The following is a 15,972-nucleotide window of genomic DNA, read 5'->3' as shown; positions in this document are numbered from 1 at the left end:
GTAGCATTTCATGAGATGTTATAATGCTTTTAGTGCTGCGTCAATGCTCAATGCATCGTGCAAAGTGCATTTGGGTTAAAAACAGAATAGACACCAGCAAACATTTCAGCGCATTGCTATCTTGCTATCTTTTTGCACGATGCAATTTGAAAAATAAAATAATTTTTGTCGACTTCAAGTTTAGTGGTTCAGTGTGCGTCTAGCCACTCCTCTTGTTCATTTAAGCTTCAAACCTAAAATATGAGTCCTCTATCCATAAAATGAAGTCGTCTTGTCTGAATCAGGAGAGAAATGTTTGTCTGTATAATCCTTGACTTGTCATTCAGTATTTGTGTTTTGAACCGGAAGGGAATGTAAATGTGTTGTTGCTGAGTAGATGTGTCTGCGGTCAACACTGCTTATTCATGCCTCACACACGCAGTCCTTCAGCAAGCCTGACATCCCTGTGACACCAGAACTGCAGGACATAAAGAAGACCCCAGCCTACATTCACTCTCATGCTTTCATTGTTGTTCATAATAGTGTTTGGAAAACTGACTACCAAACACAGATGATAACTGCTTTATAATTAATTCATGGAATAAATGTAATCTTGCATTAGGCTACTGTTTTTTTAGGAAGTGTTACTGTCAGGGGTACATTTCACAGTTTTTTTTATGATCTTTTTAAACTTTCAAATAAAAATTGCAGATTGGGTCATGTAGATTACGGTTCATAACTACATATCATTAACTGAATTAGTGGTGATATAGCCTATACGAAGTAAAAACTATACATTTTTACTGTAAATTAGTAAAATCGCATACCAATTTTTTTTCTTTTTTGGAGACTCCTTAGTTATTTTTGTTTTAGTTCCAAAGGTGCCATTGTCTGCTGTATTCCAGTGGAGTTATGGTGAAATATATTTAAAAAGAAAATATCAATATCAAAGTATAAATTACAGTTTTTCTCGATTGCTTAAACACATTTCTTGAAACTATGCCTCGTATTCTCAAAACTGTAAACACAAATCCATAACGTCTCACCCAGTTTCCCCAAGCAACCCATTTTCAGGTCAAAATGAAGCTCTACACTCAAAACCATTCACTCTTGCTGAAAAACCAAACTTTGCCCTCAGACACTACAACAGCCTAACACACTGGTGCAATAAATTCAAAACAACATTTCCAAAACTGGTATCATTACTTGTGGTTCCCCTCCTCACAAACCTTTTCAGATGATGAACAAAAGACACAACCAATGGATACATTGGCACATTTTTATTCATGTACTACACAGTACAAAAAAAAAAAAGATTATTCCACCTCAGCCTCCCGTCTTTGGTCTGGGTCAGGCCAGAGAATCTCATCCACATCACAGGCTATATTAGCCCTAGCCAGGCAGCGGGGGTAAAATCCTCTTGCATGCCTGATCCACCCCTGGCACGCATCTGACACATCTTGGCAGGCTTCTTCCATGGCCTGTACGAGGTGAACACGCATATAAGGTTCTCGATCATACACTTTCCACTGCCATGCCAAAAAAAAACTCCTCGATTGGGTTTAGAAAGGGAGAGTATGCAGGCAGAAAGATGTTTGAAAATCTCGGGTTATTGGTAAACCATTGGTAAAAAGCTGACGTTATCCCAAACAACAACGTAGTGAGGGTGCTCTGGTTGTGCTGGTTCCCTGTGGTCCAACTGGAACATATGCTCTCTTATAGACCGTCAAGGAAAGCAAGGAGGAGCATAGTGTTATAGGGTCCTAAAATGGCATGGCGTTGGAGTACCCCTCGTTGGCTGATGGCTGCGCACATAGTGACATTCCCTCCGCACTGACCAGGGACATTTACAATAGCCCGATGGCCAATTATGTTCCTCCCCCTTCTCCTGCTTTTGGTCAGGTTGAAACCAGCCTCATCTGCAAAGATAATTTCATGGGGAACAGGCCAGCCTTCAATCTCAAAGATTCTCTGCAAAACACATGAAACACAGTAGAGTAAATCACTATGCTGAAGCACAGTTCAAGAGGGCACAAATGGACTCTGATGGTACACAATACTTCATGCGATATCAAAATTCATACCTGAATATTCCACTCGTTGGTCTTTCACTCTGTCAGAGTTTCATTCGAAAGGGACGCGGTATACCGGTTTCATCCAGAACTGGTGCTTTCGGAGGATGCAGTCATTGTGGAGAGGCTGATGGCATTTATTCCTCGAAAATGATTATTATCCTCAATCACTCTCCTTTGAATCTCTCTCAGGCGGATTACATTATTGGCAATGACCATGTTTACAAGCTCCCTCTGTTGCTCCTCCGACAAAAGCCTTAGCCTGCCTCCACCAGGTGGTCGTCTCTCTGTCCGAAAAAAAATAGAAGCACTACTGGAAGCATAACTAACTCAGACATCCTTTTTACAGGAAAAAATGGAAACCTACTGAAACTATCTGTATGCGAGGCAATTTGATGCATTTCTTTATTACAGTAGTACATATTACATAGTGCAACAGTAGATGTGATGTCAAAGCACAGAGTACAGCACAAGTTAAGTACACCTACCGGTTTTCCTCCCTGAAAGTTCTGATGATGGAGGCGACGGTGAAGCGACTCAAATTAGGCTGTACTCATTGCCCAGCCTCCCTCATAGTCATGCCATGGACAAGGACATGATCAACTAAAGTGGCTCTAATTTCATCCGAGACTGGTGTCTCCTTGCCCTTCCTCCTCCTCCTCCTCATCTACCTTGTCCTTCACCACATCCTCCTCTTCCTCTTCTTCCTCCTCCTTCACCACGTCCTCTTCCTCTCTCTCCTAGACCTCTTCCTTCATTTCTTTGTGGATCCATTGTTCCAAAGCTCAAATTAACTGACTCTGGCACTTTTATGTATCTTGAAAGTTCTGATTGATGTGTGCTAAATTTTGACTTAGTGTTTTCACCTGGGTTATTGTGTGCTAATTGAGCTGAAACTATGCTGACTTGAGTGAACAATATTGAATGCTAGTGCTTTCTAAATGACCACATGGTCTAAGCAATGAGAAATGAAGGGATTTGTGTGTAGAGTTTTGCAGTGACTCATCTGACTCATGTGTCAAAACAGGGAATAGTGTTTATAGTTTAGTGAAATAAGTGTGCTTTTTGATAAATGGCGTTATGGTTTTGAAATTTTAGTTCAAAAGCCTGGTTATAGCGTTTAAGCAATCGAGAAAAACTGTAATACTTTCATAAAAAAAAAAAAAAAGTTTATTACAAAAGGCTTCCAATTATAATTTATTATAAACACTATAATGTAATTAATACTTTCCCCTTAAAAAATTGCTTCTTTCTTTTTCAGTGTTGCCTATCTTAAATTAGTGAGTTTACATTGCAATGTTACATTCTTACTGAGTAATTCTGCTTAAATGTGTCATTTATTTTGTCGAAATGCTTGTTAATTGCACCGTGTATCTATTTAATTTTCATGGGCTATTGCATATAATCAGCCTTCATAATTGTATTTTTGTATATATAAATGGCAGTGTTTTCCAGCGCGTGTAGTGTGCTCGTGTCACGCTGTTGTTGTCTCTCTCCTCCCGTCAGTCAGTGAGTGTGAGGCTGCAGTCAGTGATGATCCCAGCAGCAGACCACACCACAGCAGCGCGCCATTCACGCGGCATTTTTCCTTTGATGTATATTTGAATGTCACACTGGAATATAGAATTTTCTTTCGAATCGGCCGAGGGACCGTTCATGCAAATGAACTAAAGGCGTACGTGCGACTCTGACCTCACACTGGCTGGAATCGCGCGGTGTAAGGTAGCTGTTTATTTATGTGATATATGTATATGTGTGTACCCTATTAATCAACGTCTGAATTATTTTTTTATGTCTGTGGGAGAGACATCCCTTTGTTTTATTAGAAAACAAAACGTTTCCCGACCTGGATAGGTGAATTGTATCCTACCTGTGTTATGGATGCATGAGGAAAAAGAACAGCCTACAGTGTAAAATACATTGTGTTATTAATCAATCTTCATATTCGTCGTTATAGGGTATCTTATATATGAACTATGGACTAAAATATGTTTAACACCCCGCCCCCCCTCTCCCTCTCTCTCTCCTCCATATGTCTCCTCTTTTCCCCACGGCTTTGTCTGTTTGCCCTCATGTTTTCAACATATGTTCCTACAGTATTTACTGTGACGATTTTACGTTTATTCGTGAGTTTAACTATCTCATTTAACCTTTATATTAGAAAAACGAAAATAAAGAAAATCAAATAATGTCCTAGCTGAAAATGACCACATTTTCCGGTATTGTCACGGCACATTGGGACGTATTTTACTGACTTTATTGTATAGTTTAATAAATATAGTTTTAACGTTACTAAAATCTATTATTTTTGTTATCTATATGAATTCTCCTGCTGTGAAAAGGAATGTTGTAAGATCTATCTCTTTAACTGAGGTCAGTTTCATGACCTACGTGTAAAAACAAGCATGCATTAGGCTAATGACCAAACCATTGCTATGATAAAATATATATATATATATTTTAATGGAGCAGTTGTTTTGTATGAAAATACCTCTCTGGGATGCCGAAGTGTGAGGGATATGATGTGTGTGCTGACACTATGATCTGGAGCGTGAGTTTGCATCTCATCATGCATTTCTGTGCACTCATCTCCGATGGTAATGAGATTCATCTCCTGTGCACATAAATCTCACTATTTTTCTCCTGTTTGTAGTCACACGGGACCCCGTCTGAACATCAACACTGCACTGCCACATTCGCACCCTCCGCCGTCTTTATGGAAACCAAGTACCGTCAGGCATCATTGGGCTCTCTGGTTTGTACCCAGGACGAGGAGCCTGTCACAAACCAGCCGGGGACCACCGGTGTCGGATCGGACTCTTTCCCATGTCTGCGCCCCCTCACTTTCCCCCAGCAGTCCAATGAGGACGTGCGGCGCTCGGGAGAGGTCACCGTTACAGTCAAGGAGAAAGCTGAGAGTGGTAGTTCATCATTTCATCAATAATATGTCATTCTGGGAGGGTTGTGTGAGGGGAAACGGATACAAATAATTTAAATGAAAGCGTCTGCTCTGTCTCCAGGAAGAAAACACTTTCAGGTCCTGCTGTGCCAGTCACACTCCGGTCATTTGCAAACAGCAATCAGGATAAAGACTTTAAAAATGACATGTAATTGAACGGAGATGATGAGAGAGTGAGTGTTTTTAGAGCTCAAAAACTGCAGCTGTACAAAAAGACAAAAAAATAGAGGTAAAATGATTTTAGGAATATTTATATGCTATTATTGAATTTATTAATAATCTGAATTAGCTTATATACACACACACACACATATATTATGTATATATATTACTTGTCTATAGAATGTAGTTGTATTTGTTTATTAATAATTTGAATAAGCTTTTATTTATATATTTTCACCTGTTTGTTTATTATATATGTGTATTATTATTATTTATGTATTATTTTTTCAGTTCAGGTTTAGGACATAGTACTTTTTTAGTTAGGTGCTAAATATTGCTTTATTGTTTTAAGTTTACGTTTGTCAACTTATGTGTCATTTTATTTTATCTACCTTCATTTACGATAAAGGTAAATAAAGGTAGATTTTTTTTTGTAATCTTAACAATAGTGAACCAAATCAATATAAAAAACAAATTTATGTTTAAGCTTATGTTTGTTTTTTTGTGTGGGTATATATATGTATATGTGTGAGTGTGTGTGTGTGTGTGTGTGTGTTTGTTTATTTTCATTTAATCTTCACCTTTATTTCAGCTATTTTTAATAGTGTAAGTTAACAATAACAAAACAGATTCAATATCAAATACCAATTCGATACTGTTTTTAATCTATATTTTAATTTCAATTTAAATGAGTCTTAATTAACAATAACAACTCTGACCCAATTTGATTTCAAACACAAAAGCAGCTGTAAATTCCTGTGTCAGGTCTAGGAGTTTTCTTCATGGTCAGTCTTTAGAGTTTTTTTTTTTTAAGTAAAACCGTTTCATTAGACACATATTCAACATACAGATATCTGACAGGTACAGGCAACTACAGCCACTGTAGGAGCGAGTCACTGCCGAGCCACTTAAACCAGAAATAGACAGGCCGAGAATAGAATATCATTAAATCAAACAAACACTAGGTACCAAATCAAAAAGAGCAATTCACTACAGAGGTACATTCTGTCCCCGCATTTTAAATATCTGGGAAATATATTATTATTGCTCAAATCCCTGGTTATTTTCTGATCCTGGTTACACAAAAATATTGAGAATATTAAAATAATAAATATATGATGCATACTTTCAGGATTGAATAAGCAAATAGGTTTAAAAAAGCAAAAATAAAAGCTAAAAGTGAAGATGATTAATTTAGAAAGCACTTCCCAGCAGCACTGCTAGAGGAATAGTTTGCCGCACAGCAAATCTGATCATTGTAAATAATGCACAGGCTCTTCTGAGGGGCATTTCTTTGTTATTCACCACAGAATGACTGAGAGCTGGACAAGCACAGCAGCTCAAGACAACTTTGGTGTTTATTGTGCTCGGTGATGCACTGAGGAGTTCGTTTGAGGTTAAGAGCGGGATTTTTATTTCTCTTCTTTTTACAGTCGCTGAGTGAGTAGTAAATGCTCTTAATTAAATGAAAGTGGTGCATCCTGATTAAAATTGCCAAAGTGGCTTTCTGGCAGGAGGGGCTGAAAGGCATGGCAGAGATTAGTGAATTAATTGCATTGGTGGCTATTTAATCAAAGTTGTTTTAAAGAGCATGCTATCCTGCGTTTCTATCAGCATCACAATTGGAGGAAAACATGGTGAGACAATCAATGATAGCAGAAAGCTAAAAATATTATAGTACAATTTGTTTTCTTTTTTGAATATATTTTAAAATGTCATCTATTACTGTGATGCAAAGTTGAATTTCAGCATCATTACATCAGTCTTCAGTGTCACATGATCCTTCAGAAATTCTATGCTGCACTGATGCTTATAATAATGGTTCTTATTATTAATGTTAAAAGCTGTTTTTGTTGCTTAATATTTTTGTAGAACTCATCTTATTCATCAGTGTTCAAAAGAACAGCATTTATTTGAAACTGAAATCGTATTTAACATTAGAAAGGTCTAATGTAAAAAAAATAATTAATGTGTCCTTGCTAAATAAAAGTATGTTTTTTTTTTTGTTTTTTTTTTTAAATCTTTCTTTTCCAAACTGTTAAATGGTAGTTTATCCATGGGGTTATATCTCTGCTACAATTTTGAGTGTGAAAGATCATATTCATCGCAAAAAAGAAAGTACTTAGAGTGCACGAAAATAATTTAAAATAAGTTTTTGGGTTTGTGCAGATCTTCTCTTTTGTGCGTGCAACATTTCACTAGCTTGCTCACCTGATGCCAGCCCTCAGTCCTCTCTAAAAGTAGACGGCTCGCTCGCTTAACACAACCCAGTGTTACAATATGCCATAATTCCTGCCAATCAGAGAAGAAAGCTGCTAAATTATGATTGGCTGCTTTGGCAACCAATAACAACATCCCCTGGATTACTGACAACAGCAGAGGAAAAATAGTGTGTGCATAATTATTATTCTAGTTGATATTCTGATCACACTTTTTCCAAGCACAATTTACCAATTGTCTTAATAACTATTCATATTGTATTTACTTATTTATAACTGATATTCAGGTGCTGTTCATATAATTAGAATATTATCAAAAAGTTTATTTATTTCACTAATTCCATTCAAAAACTTTTCTATTATATTCATTCATTACACAAAGACTGATATATTTCAAATGTTTATTTCTTTTAATTTTGATGATTATAACTGACAACTAAGGAAAATCCCAAATTCAGTATCTCAGAAAATTTGAATATTACTTAAGACCAATACAAAGAAAGGATTTTTAGAAATCTTGGCCAACTGAAAAGTATGAACGTGAAAAGTATGAGCATGTACAGCACTCAATGATTAGTTGTGGCTCCTTTTGCCTGAATTACTGCAGTTATGCGGCGTGTCATGGAGTCGATCAGTCTGTAGCACTGCTCAGGTGTTATGAGAGAGGCCTTCAGCTCTTCTGCATTGTTGGGTCTGGCATATCACATCTTCCTCTTCACAATACCCCATAGATTTTCTATGGGGTTAAGGTCAGGCGAGTTTGCTGGCCAATTAGGAACAGGGATACCATGGTCCTTAAACCAGGAACTGGTAGCTTTGGCACTTTGTGCCACTGGGATGACATGGCACTGCAAACCATCACTGACTGTGGAAACTTTAAACTGGACCTCAAGCAACATGGATTGTGTGCCTCTCCTCTCTTCCTCCAGACTCTGGGACCCTGATATCCAAAGGAAATGCTAAATACACTTTCATCAGAGAACATAACTTTGAACCACTCAGCAGCAGTCCAGTCCCTTTTGTCTTTAGCCCAGGAAAGACGCTTCTGACGCTGTCTGTTGTTCAAGAGTGGCTTTACACAAGGAATGCGACAGCTGAAAGCCATGTCTTGCATACGTCTGTGTGTAGTGATTCTTGAAGCACTGACTCCAGCTGCAGTCCACTCTTTGTGAATCTCCCCCACATTTTTGAATGGGTTTTGTTTCACAATCCTCTCCAGGGTGCGGTTATCCCTATTGCTTGTACACTTTTTTCTACCACATCTTTTCCTTCCCTTCATCTCTCTATTAATGTGCTTGGACACAGAAGTCTTTGAACAGCCAGCCTCTTTTGCAATGACCTTTCGTGTCTTGCCCTCCTTGTGCAAGGTGTCAGTGGTCGTCTTTTGGATGACTGTCAAGTCAGCAGTCTTCCCCATGATTGTGTAGCCTACAGAACTAGACTGAGAGACCATTTAAAGGCTTTGCAGGTGTTTTGAGTTAATTAGCTGATTAGAGTGTAGCACCAGGTAGGGGTGGGTGGATCGATCTAAATATCAATAGTATCGATGCCAAAACTGGTATTGGTATCAGATCAATACAATTGTAATTGAATCAATATTTTAATTTAAATATCTCATCTATGTTCATTATACTTTGCTCGTGTCTTCTACCTCTACAATCCTGAACAAACGCTGCTTTCTCATCCTGGCCCACTTTGCTACTCCTCCCCCTCCTGCTGCTCTGATGTGATTCGTTGTTGTGTCGTCACATGACTCACTGACACAATGTGCCGAGGATCAGCGAACAGAGTGAGCGAAGCTGATAGCACATTCAGAAGGGGGGCTCAGGGAATTTAATTGCACAGGTATATTTGTTATTTGTTTGTTCTTCAGTAATAATTGTGTGCACTTTATTTCATTTGCTTTTAAAACCAGAAACAAGGGAGATGTTTTTTTTATCTTTTTTTTTTTTTAAAGGCTGTAAAGAATTCATTCTACAGTGTCTAATAACTAATAATTTTGTGGACTTCAATACATTAATAAAAAATATTGCATAAATAATTGATAATTCATTCACCACAGAAATAATGACGTAGACCTACTGCACCTAGACCTTTTTAAGTAAAAAGTATCGTATCGGTATCGGCAATACTGACCCTATATGTATTTGGTATCGGATCGATACCAAATTTTGAAGTATTACCCACCACTGGCACCAGGTGTCTTCAAAATTGAACCTTTTCACAATATTCTAATTTTCTGAGATACTGAATTTGGGATTTTCCTTAGTTGTCAGTTATAATCATCAAAATTAAAAGAAATAAACATTTGAAATATATCAGTCTATGTGTAATGAATGAATATACTATACAAGTTTCACTTTTTGAATGGAATTAGTGAAATAAATCAATTGATAATATTCTAATTATATGACCAGCACCTGTATATATTATTGTTCATTCAAGGCTGGAAGTGAATAATGCCTTATATTCAGGTGTGTATAATTATTAAGCAGATTTTTTTTTTTTACAGATAAAAACTTCGAGATGGACTAAAACTTTACGCCTAAAACTTACAAGAAAAATTCTTCACCTTGTGGTGCTTTCTATAAAGCCTGTAAAAAAAATTAGTCTAAGTATTTTATTACGCTTCAGTATGTGATTCTTATTAATAGGGGTCATTTTTTAGGACTCTTTACCTGACTCCAGGAAGTTTGTAGTTCTGGAAAATGGTGGTGCTGCAGACTAAATGGTTCCTGGTGAATTCACACCTAATTCTTCACCTTAATTCCGAATTCTTTTGCAGTTAACATGCCTCTAACATTTCCTCTGCTATTGTCAGTAATGCAGGGGATGTCTTGATTGGTTGTCAAAGCAACCAACCATAGTTTAGCAGCTTTGTCTCTGATTGGCTGGAATTATGGCGTATTGTAACTCTGGGTTTTGTTGAGCGAGCGAGCCGTCTGCTTTTAGAGAGGACTGAGGGTGGGCATCAGGTGAGCAAGCTAGTGAAATTTTGCACATGCAAATGAGAAGGTCTGCAAACCACCCCCCAAAAAAAATTTTAAATGCGAAATTGGTTTTATTACGTATTTTCTTCTTTGCTAGACGAACATTTTCTCCACAAAACTCAGTTCGTGGTCAAAATATAGAGGTATAACCCCATATATATCACAGTTTCCAGAAAAATAAGCAGAAAAATACATCACAACTGTTTTTAACATTGATAGTAATAAGAAATGTTTCAGGAAATCTGTATATTAGAATGATTTCTGAAGGATCATGTTACACTGAAGACTGGAGTAATGATGCTGAAAATTCAGCTTTGACCACAGGAATAAATTACATTTTAAAATATATTCAAATAGAAAACAATTATTTTAAATAATAAAAATATTTCACAATATAACTGTTTTTTTTTTTTTTAAATACACCAAAAAATAATCCAAACATTTCACTAGTGCTGTGTGAATTCTTTAAGAATGTGTACTTTTGTCACATCATTTAGTTTGCTTACATCCTCTGTTTTTTTGTTTTTTTAGTCGATAGGATTTGTTCTTCCCCAAATGATGTTTCTACCTCCAAACCCACTGTCTCATCTCCTCCTCGCCGGCATCATTCTCTCCCTCACTCTCACCATCCAAATGTGGGCCGCACTCGGACGGGCAGCCGCTCCAGCTCCATCGCCTACACAGCTTTCTCCCCACGGCCCTCCATTTCACGTCACTCCAGTATCGCCACCAACCCCCCGATGGACCGCTCCAAACCCAAAGACTACCTCATCCTCGCCATCATCGCCTGCTTCTGCCCTGCCTGGCCAATCAACATCGTGGGATTCGTTTACTCCATCATGGTATGTAATAGTTGGGCCATTTGGGTCATTTTACAAGATTTGTGTCCCTAATATGCTACATTTCAACGTTGTGTTTATATTGTTTTCGTTTTTTTCTTACATATTTGTTTTAAAAGTTAATATTTTTTAAACACTTAAATGTGTTGATAATATAATTTGACTAAAAATATAAAAATCCAATAACTTCCAGTATTTGTATGTATTTAATATACAAAAACATATTTAGACCCCCCCCCCCATCCAATTAGCAAATATACACATAATTAAAAATACAGTATATGGACATAAAAAAAAATATAATTATTTATTAAATATATACTAATAAAAAAACAATATATATATATATATATATATATATATATATATATATATATATATATATATATATATATATATATATATATATATATATATATATTTAGTTATTTATGTTTTTTTTTGTTTGTTTTTTTTTGAGCACAAGACTTCAAGTGTCAACCCAGTTACCATCAACCCTATTACTTTTCTGGAGGAATAATTATATCCTATTTTATATTACATTTTAATAATTAGATTTACATTCTAACACATTGTAAGTTTAATATAATGTTTAAAATCCTTTTAAAAAGTAAGAATCACTTGCTTCATAGAATGTTTCTTTTGTCTGTGAAGGAACAGAAGTTATTCTTTTTCCTGCAGTAAACCAGACTGAATTGTTCATTGTGTGTTACAGTGGTGAATATGTAAAGTGCTTTAATGGAAGCTCAGATCTCACTGTCATGTTCTGTTAGTCGAGGAACAGTCTGGAGCAGGGGAACATCGACGGAGCGCGGCGTCTGGGTCGCGTGGCCAAGCTGCTCTCTGTGGTCTCTCTAGTGGGAGGAGCCATCATCATCGTAGCATGCGCAGTCAATCTGTCAAGTAAGCCATCTCTAACTATGCTGGATATTTATGCAGAACAAATTATCTGAATCATTACTCTATGCATAGGACATCTAAGTAGGTCAGGAAGCAGAGATTCCTTTGTGGCTGGAGATTGTGCTTTTGAAGTGTTTAAATACTGCTACTTTTTCCCAGTGGACATTCAGCCTTTTCTTCTAATTGTGCGAAAAATGCTCTTCAAAGCTGTGGCTGATTAGAAGACATTTAGATGGACTGCATTTAATGAATAATGAAGAATAAATTAAATGCAATTGACTCAGAAATGACCCACTAGATGGATGTAGTGTATGACAGACCAATGTTTTACACTGTTAAATAAATCATTGATGGTAACTAACAGAATCCAGTCTAATCTCTCCCTGATTTAACATCAATGAAACCGCACTCGCAACCCATTTACTTCCATTATGTGACACTTTTCAGAGTGAACAGGGCATTTAATAGTAAAAAAGACAGGAATTGATTTTGTCTGTCTGTTTGTCTATCTATCTATAATTTTTTACATTTCTATTAATCAAAAAATCCTGGAAAAAAATGTATCTGTTTCCAAAAACATCAGGAGACACAACTGTTTTCAACACTGATAATAATAAAAAATGCTAATTGAGCAGCAAATCAGCATATTAGAATGATTTCTGAAGATCATGTGACAGTGATGCTGAAAATAAATTAATGGAAATAAATTAAAATTTAAATAAATTAAAATGCATTCAAATAGAAAACAGTTATTTTAAATGGTAAAAATATTTCTGAATATTAGCATTTTTTAAAAATCAAATAAATGCTGCCTTGGTGAGCATAAGAGACTTATTTTAAAAAAATCAACAAATCTTACCGACCCCAAACGACTGAATGGTAGTGTACATTTTTTAACAGACCAGAGAAAATGAAATTGATTCCTTTAATACAGTTTATCCCAGTATGCAATTCATGATGTTCAGAGTGAGCAGATCTGACTCAAAAATGTAAGATAAATTATATACAAGATAAAGAAATAAGATAATAATGAAACTAGTGTTTTTTACATCACTAACGTGATTTATCTGTGTTTTTCAGTTCATGTCAAATACTGAGAGCAGTGAGTGTGCCACGGAATCCAGCTTCACATCAGACCACTGACCCGAACACCACGGCCCATTAGTTTTGCCCCGCTGCTGCTGTGACGATACAGGATCGATAAGCAAAAGACTTCGCTCTCTGAAAGAAACCTTGATCTGCAACATCCTTCAAACAGATGGAACGAGATGCTTCACTGAAATCACACACATCAACGAGAAAAGAGTAAGAGTTTTATTCTCGCGTTCATTCCTCGGCACTTCCTTGGAGTCTCTCACACCTGGACATGAACAAGCCGGCATTGAGGAGAATTGCAGGTCAAGCCAAAGTACTTTTCCTTCTCCAGAAGCAGAAAATGAGCCAAACAGAAATACAGACATGGGTTTGTCCGATTACTCCAACCAGTGCAAATCAACCGCCAGTTGTTCTGAAGATCGTCAAGTGGCTCACATGTGATGAAGAGGATCTCCTCAGTGTTATCACGTCCTGATTCGTTCAGCTTTCAAAACCTCTGAGAACCTGTGAGTAAAGAAGAGAGATATCTTAGTAACAAGAGTTATATTTTTGATTTATTCTCATGTCCTTATATACTCTACACTTTTGAAAAACATTTTTGATTTCTTTTCTGCCATCAGACAGCTGGAGTTTTATATCACGATACTGTTATAATTATTCTTTGTTTTTCGTTTAAAAGTGTCAAATGCCAATCAAATCTTTATTTTCCTTGCTCTCTTTTCATTTGCCTTTATCTCAAGAAAATGTGACTGTTCTTGAACGCTCTGCTTGCAGAAAATGTAGCTAACAACCCTAAAATAATCCACAGCCCTTTTGATAAAGAATTATGCAAGCGCTCACAGGCTAAATGGATTTTCATCACATGGTAAAATAATAGCCTTTCTAAAAACACACTGTGTCTGCTGCAAACCTTTGTATTGAACCGTGTTGGTGGGTTATTTATATACACTGTGTAATCTGAAATATCTGGAGCTAAATGTAGCCAAATCACAACCGAATCTTGCAATATTGTATTAATCAGCCATTGTGTAAATGAACCCATCCTGTAGATCCAAACGGGACATTTGACTGCTAATACCGAGTCTATGAGCTTGTATATAAAGAGGAATGTAAGTTGATGAGATTTGGGATGTTGGGTTTGTAACGAGGGGCAGTGATGTCATCATTCTCTGGTTGTGAATGGATGAAGCTTTTGTGCATTTCACTTCTGTTTAGATTCGATGATATTGCATATGCTAGACTAGAGAATTGTGATATGTGTAATATGATATATTTATGGTAGGTCCAGTTGGTTAAATCCATGTATTTCTTTATATCTTTTTTTAAAAATGGTTTATAATACATTTTATTGTTCTTAATATCTTTTGACTCATGGGTCATTTGACTCATACGTCAGCATTTTTGTTTCGATCCATCCTGATAAAATGATGAAGAGCGGAGATGAATTAAATATTTAGCTAATACAAACATTGTGCACTTATTTTTGCATGCAACCCTTCTTTCTCGAATATTTTGATAGTCTTGTAAGCAGCACTCTTTCCCTCTATGTATCCACCGCAGGGAAACCGAATAAAGCATTCAAAATATATGAAACAGCTGTGAGTTCCCTCCGTTGTCTGACTGCTGGATTGTTCTTTGTCCTCAATTATTAGGGGGACTAAGTTTGATTCTTCTGGTGCAAGGGATCCCATCTAACCCCTCTTCAGGAGTGTGAGATATGAGAATTAAACTGGACATACTGAAGACAGCATGGAGAAAACAGTGTAAAAATGGATATAAGTCGATTTGTTTCTGTTACATTACTTGATCACAGCGGAAAGAGACGGGAGAAGAAGAGCACAGAGACTTTGACTATAGATAGATAGAAAACTAGACTATTGGAATGAGTCATATATATATATATATATATATATATATATATATATATATATATATATATATATATATATATATATATATATATATAATAAAAGAACAAACAGAAGGTCAGAATAAGAGAGAAATAAAAGACGGCTGCCATTCTCCAGTGAAGCGAACGGTGAAGGGGTGGAATGAGAAAGTCTCCAGGGAAGATGAACAGTAGGCAGCCAGGAGGGAATAGATATTTAATGAGGAATTGCAGTCTAACCTCTAAATCTGCTGCATTCGACAATTACAAATGATCTAACGCTGCTCGAATGTTCTGTACACCAAACTGGATGATGACTGACCGAAGTGTGTGAGCTGCAGTTTCATTTCATCCACTAAGATGCACAGATCACATGTGTTTGTGCTGAAGACTCTGTGTGTGGACTCCCATCATTCAGTATTTATTCATCTGGAAGTCCTGACAGACTCAAGCTCTTTCCCTCCTCTCTTGCAGAATCCTGGATTAGCTGGATTTCTACGATGGATGCTGCATTACTAAGCACAAAGGAATACTGCTGCAAGAGTGTGGAGGATTTCTGACCCAAATCTCTAACAAACCCTCTACTACAGTTTACCTACAAGGAGGCCCATGTTGTACTTCTGTAGGGCGAATGTGTGTGTGTGTGTTCTAGTGAGTGATAAACAGCTGCATCAGCCTGCAGTGTCATTAGTGTAGATTACTGCAGTTGAGTGCAGATGCAGCACTAAAACCCAAACATCATCCCCCGCACAGCAGCACCGCTGACCTTGCTGCAAACTTTCACACTCTTCTCATTTGCCAGCATCAGATCAGTGACTCCGAGTGATGAGAAGGTATTCAACACTGCATCTGCCAATGCCCTTAAATAT

General features: G+C 36.9%; 1 protein-coding gene across 2 annotated transcripts; it reads left to right on the top strand.

The window, feature by feature from the left end:
• Positions 1-3,487: 3,487 nt before the first annotated feature.
• On the top strand, positions 3,488-14,808 carry LOC128025027 (trafficking regulator of GLUT4 1-like). Of its 2 annotated transcripts, none has more exons than XM_052610989.1 (5): positions 3,488-3,768; positions 4,705-4,972; positions 10,913-11,223; positions 11,994-12,123; positions 13,201-14,808. In XM_052610989.1, exons 2-5 carry the CDS (start codon positions 4,768-4,770, stop codon positions 13,215-13,217), a joined length of 663 nt encoding a protein of 220 aa, XP_052466949.1. In that variant the 5' UTR covers positions 3,488-3,768; positions 4,705-4,767; the 3' UTR covers positions 13,218-14,808. The 2 variants fall into 2 exon arrangements, with proteins under 2 accessions (XP_052466949.1, XP_052466948.1); XM_052610988.1 differs by having other exon boundaries at positions 3,491-3,773.
• Positions 14,809-15,972: the final 1,164 nt, after the last annotated feature.

This window comes from Carassius gibelio, chromosome A12 (assembly GCF_023724105.1).
Source record: "Carassius gibelio isolate Cgi1373 ecotype wild population from Czech Republic chromosome A12, carGib1.2-hapl.c, whole genome shotgun sequence".
NCBI lineage: Eukaryota > Metazoa > Chordata > Actinopteri > Cypriniformes > Cyprinidae > Carassius > Carassius gibelio.
This window is presented reverse-complemented; position numbering and strand designations above follow the sequence as displayed.

Excerpts from the sequence above, each read along its gene's own strand:
- LOC128025027 (XM_052610989.1), top strand. The coding sequence starts at position 4,768 with ATGGAAACCAAGTACCGTCAGGCATCATTGGGCTCTCTGGTTTGTACC. Across the intron at positions 4,973-10,912 it reads CAAGGAGAAAGCTGAGAGTG|TCGATAGGATTTGTTCTTCC; the intron begins GTAGTTCATCAT and ends TTGTTTTTTTAG. Across the intron at positions 11,224-11,993 it reads GATTCGTTTACTCCATCATG|TCGAGGAACAGTCTGGAGCA; the intron begins GTATGTAATAGT and ends ATGTTCTGTTAG.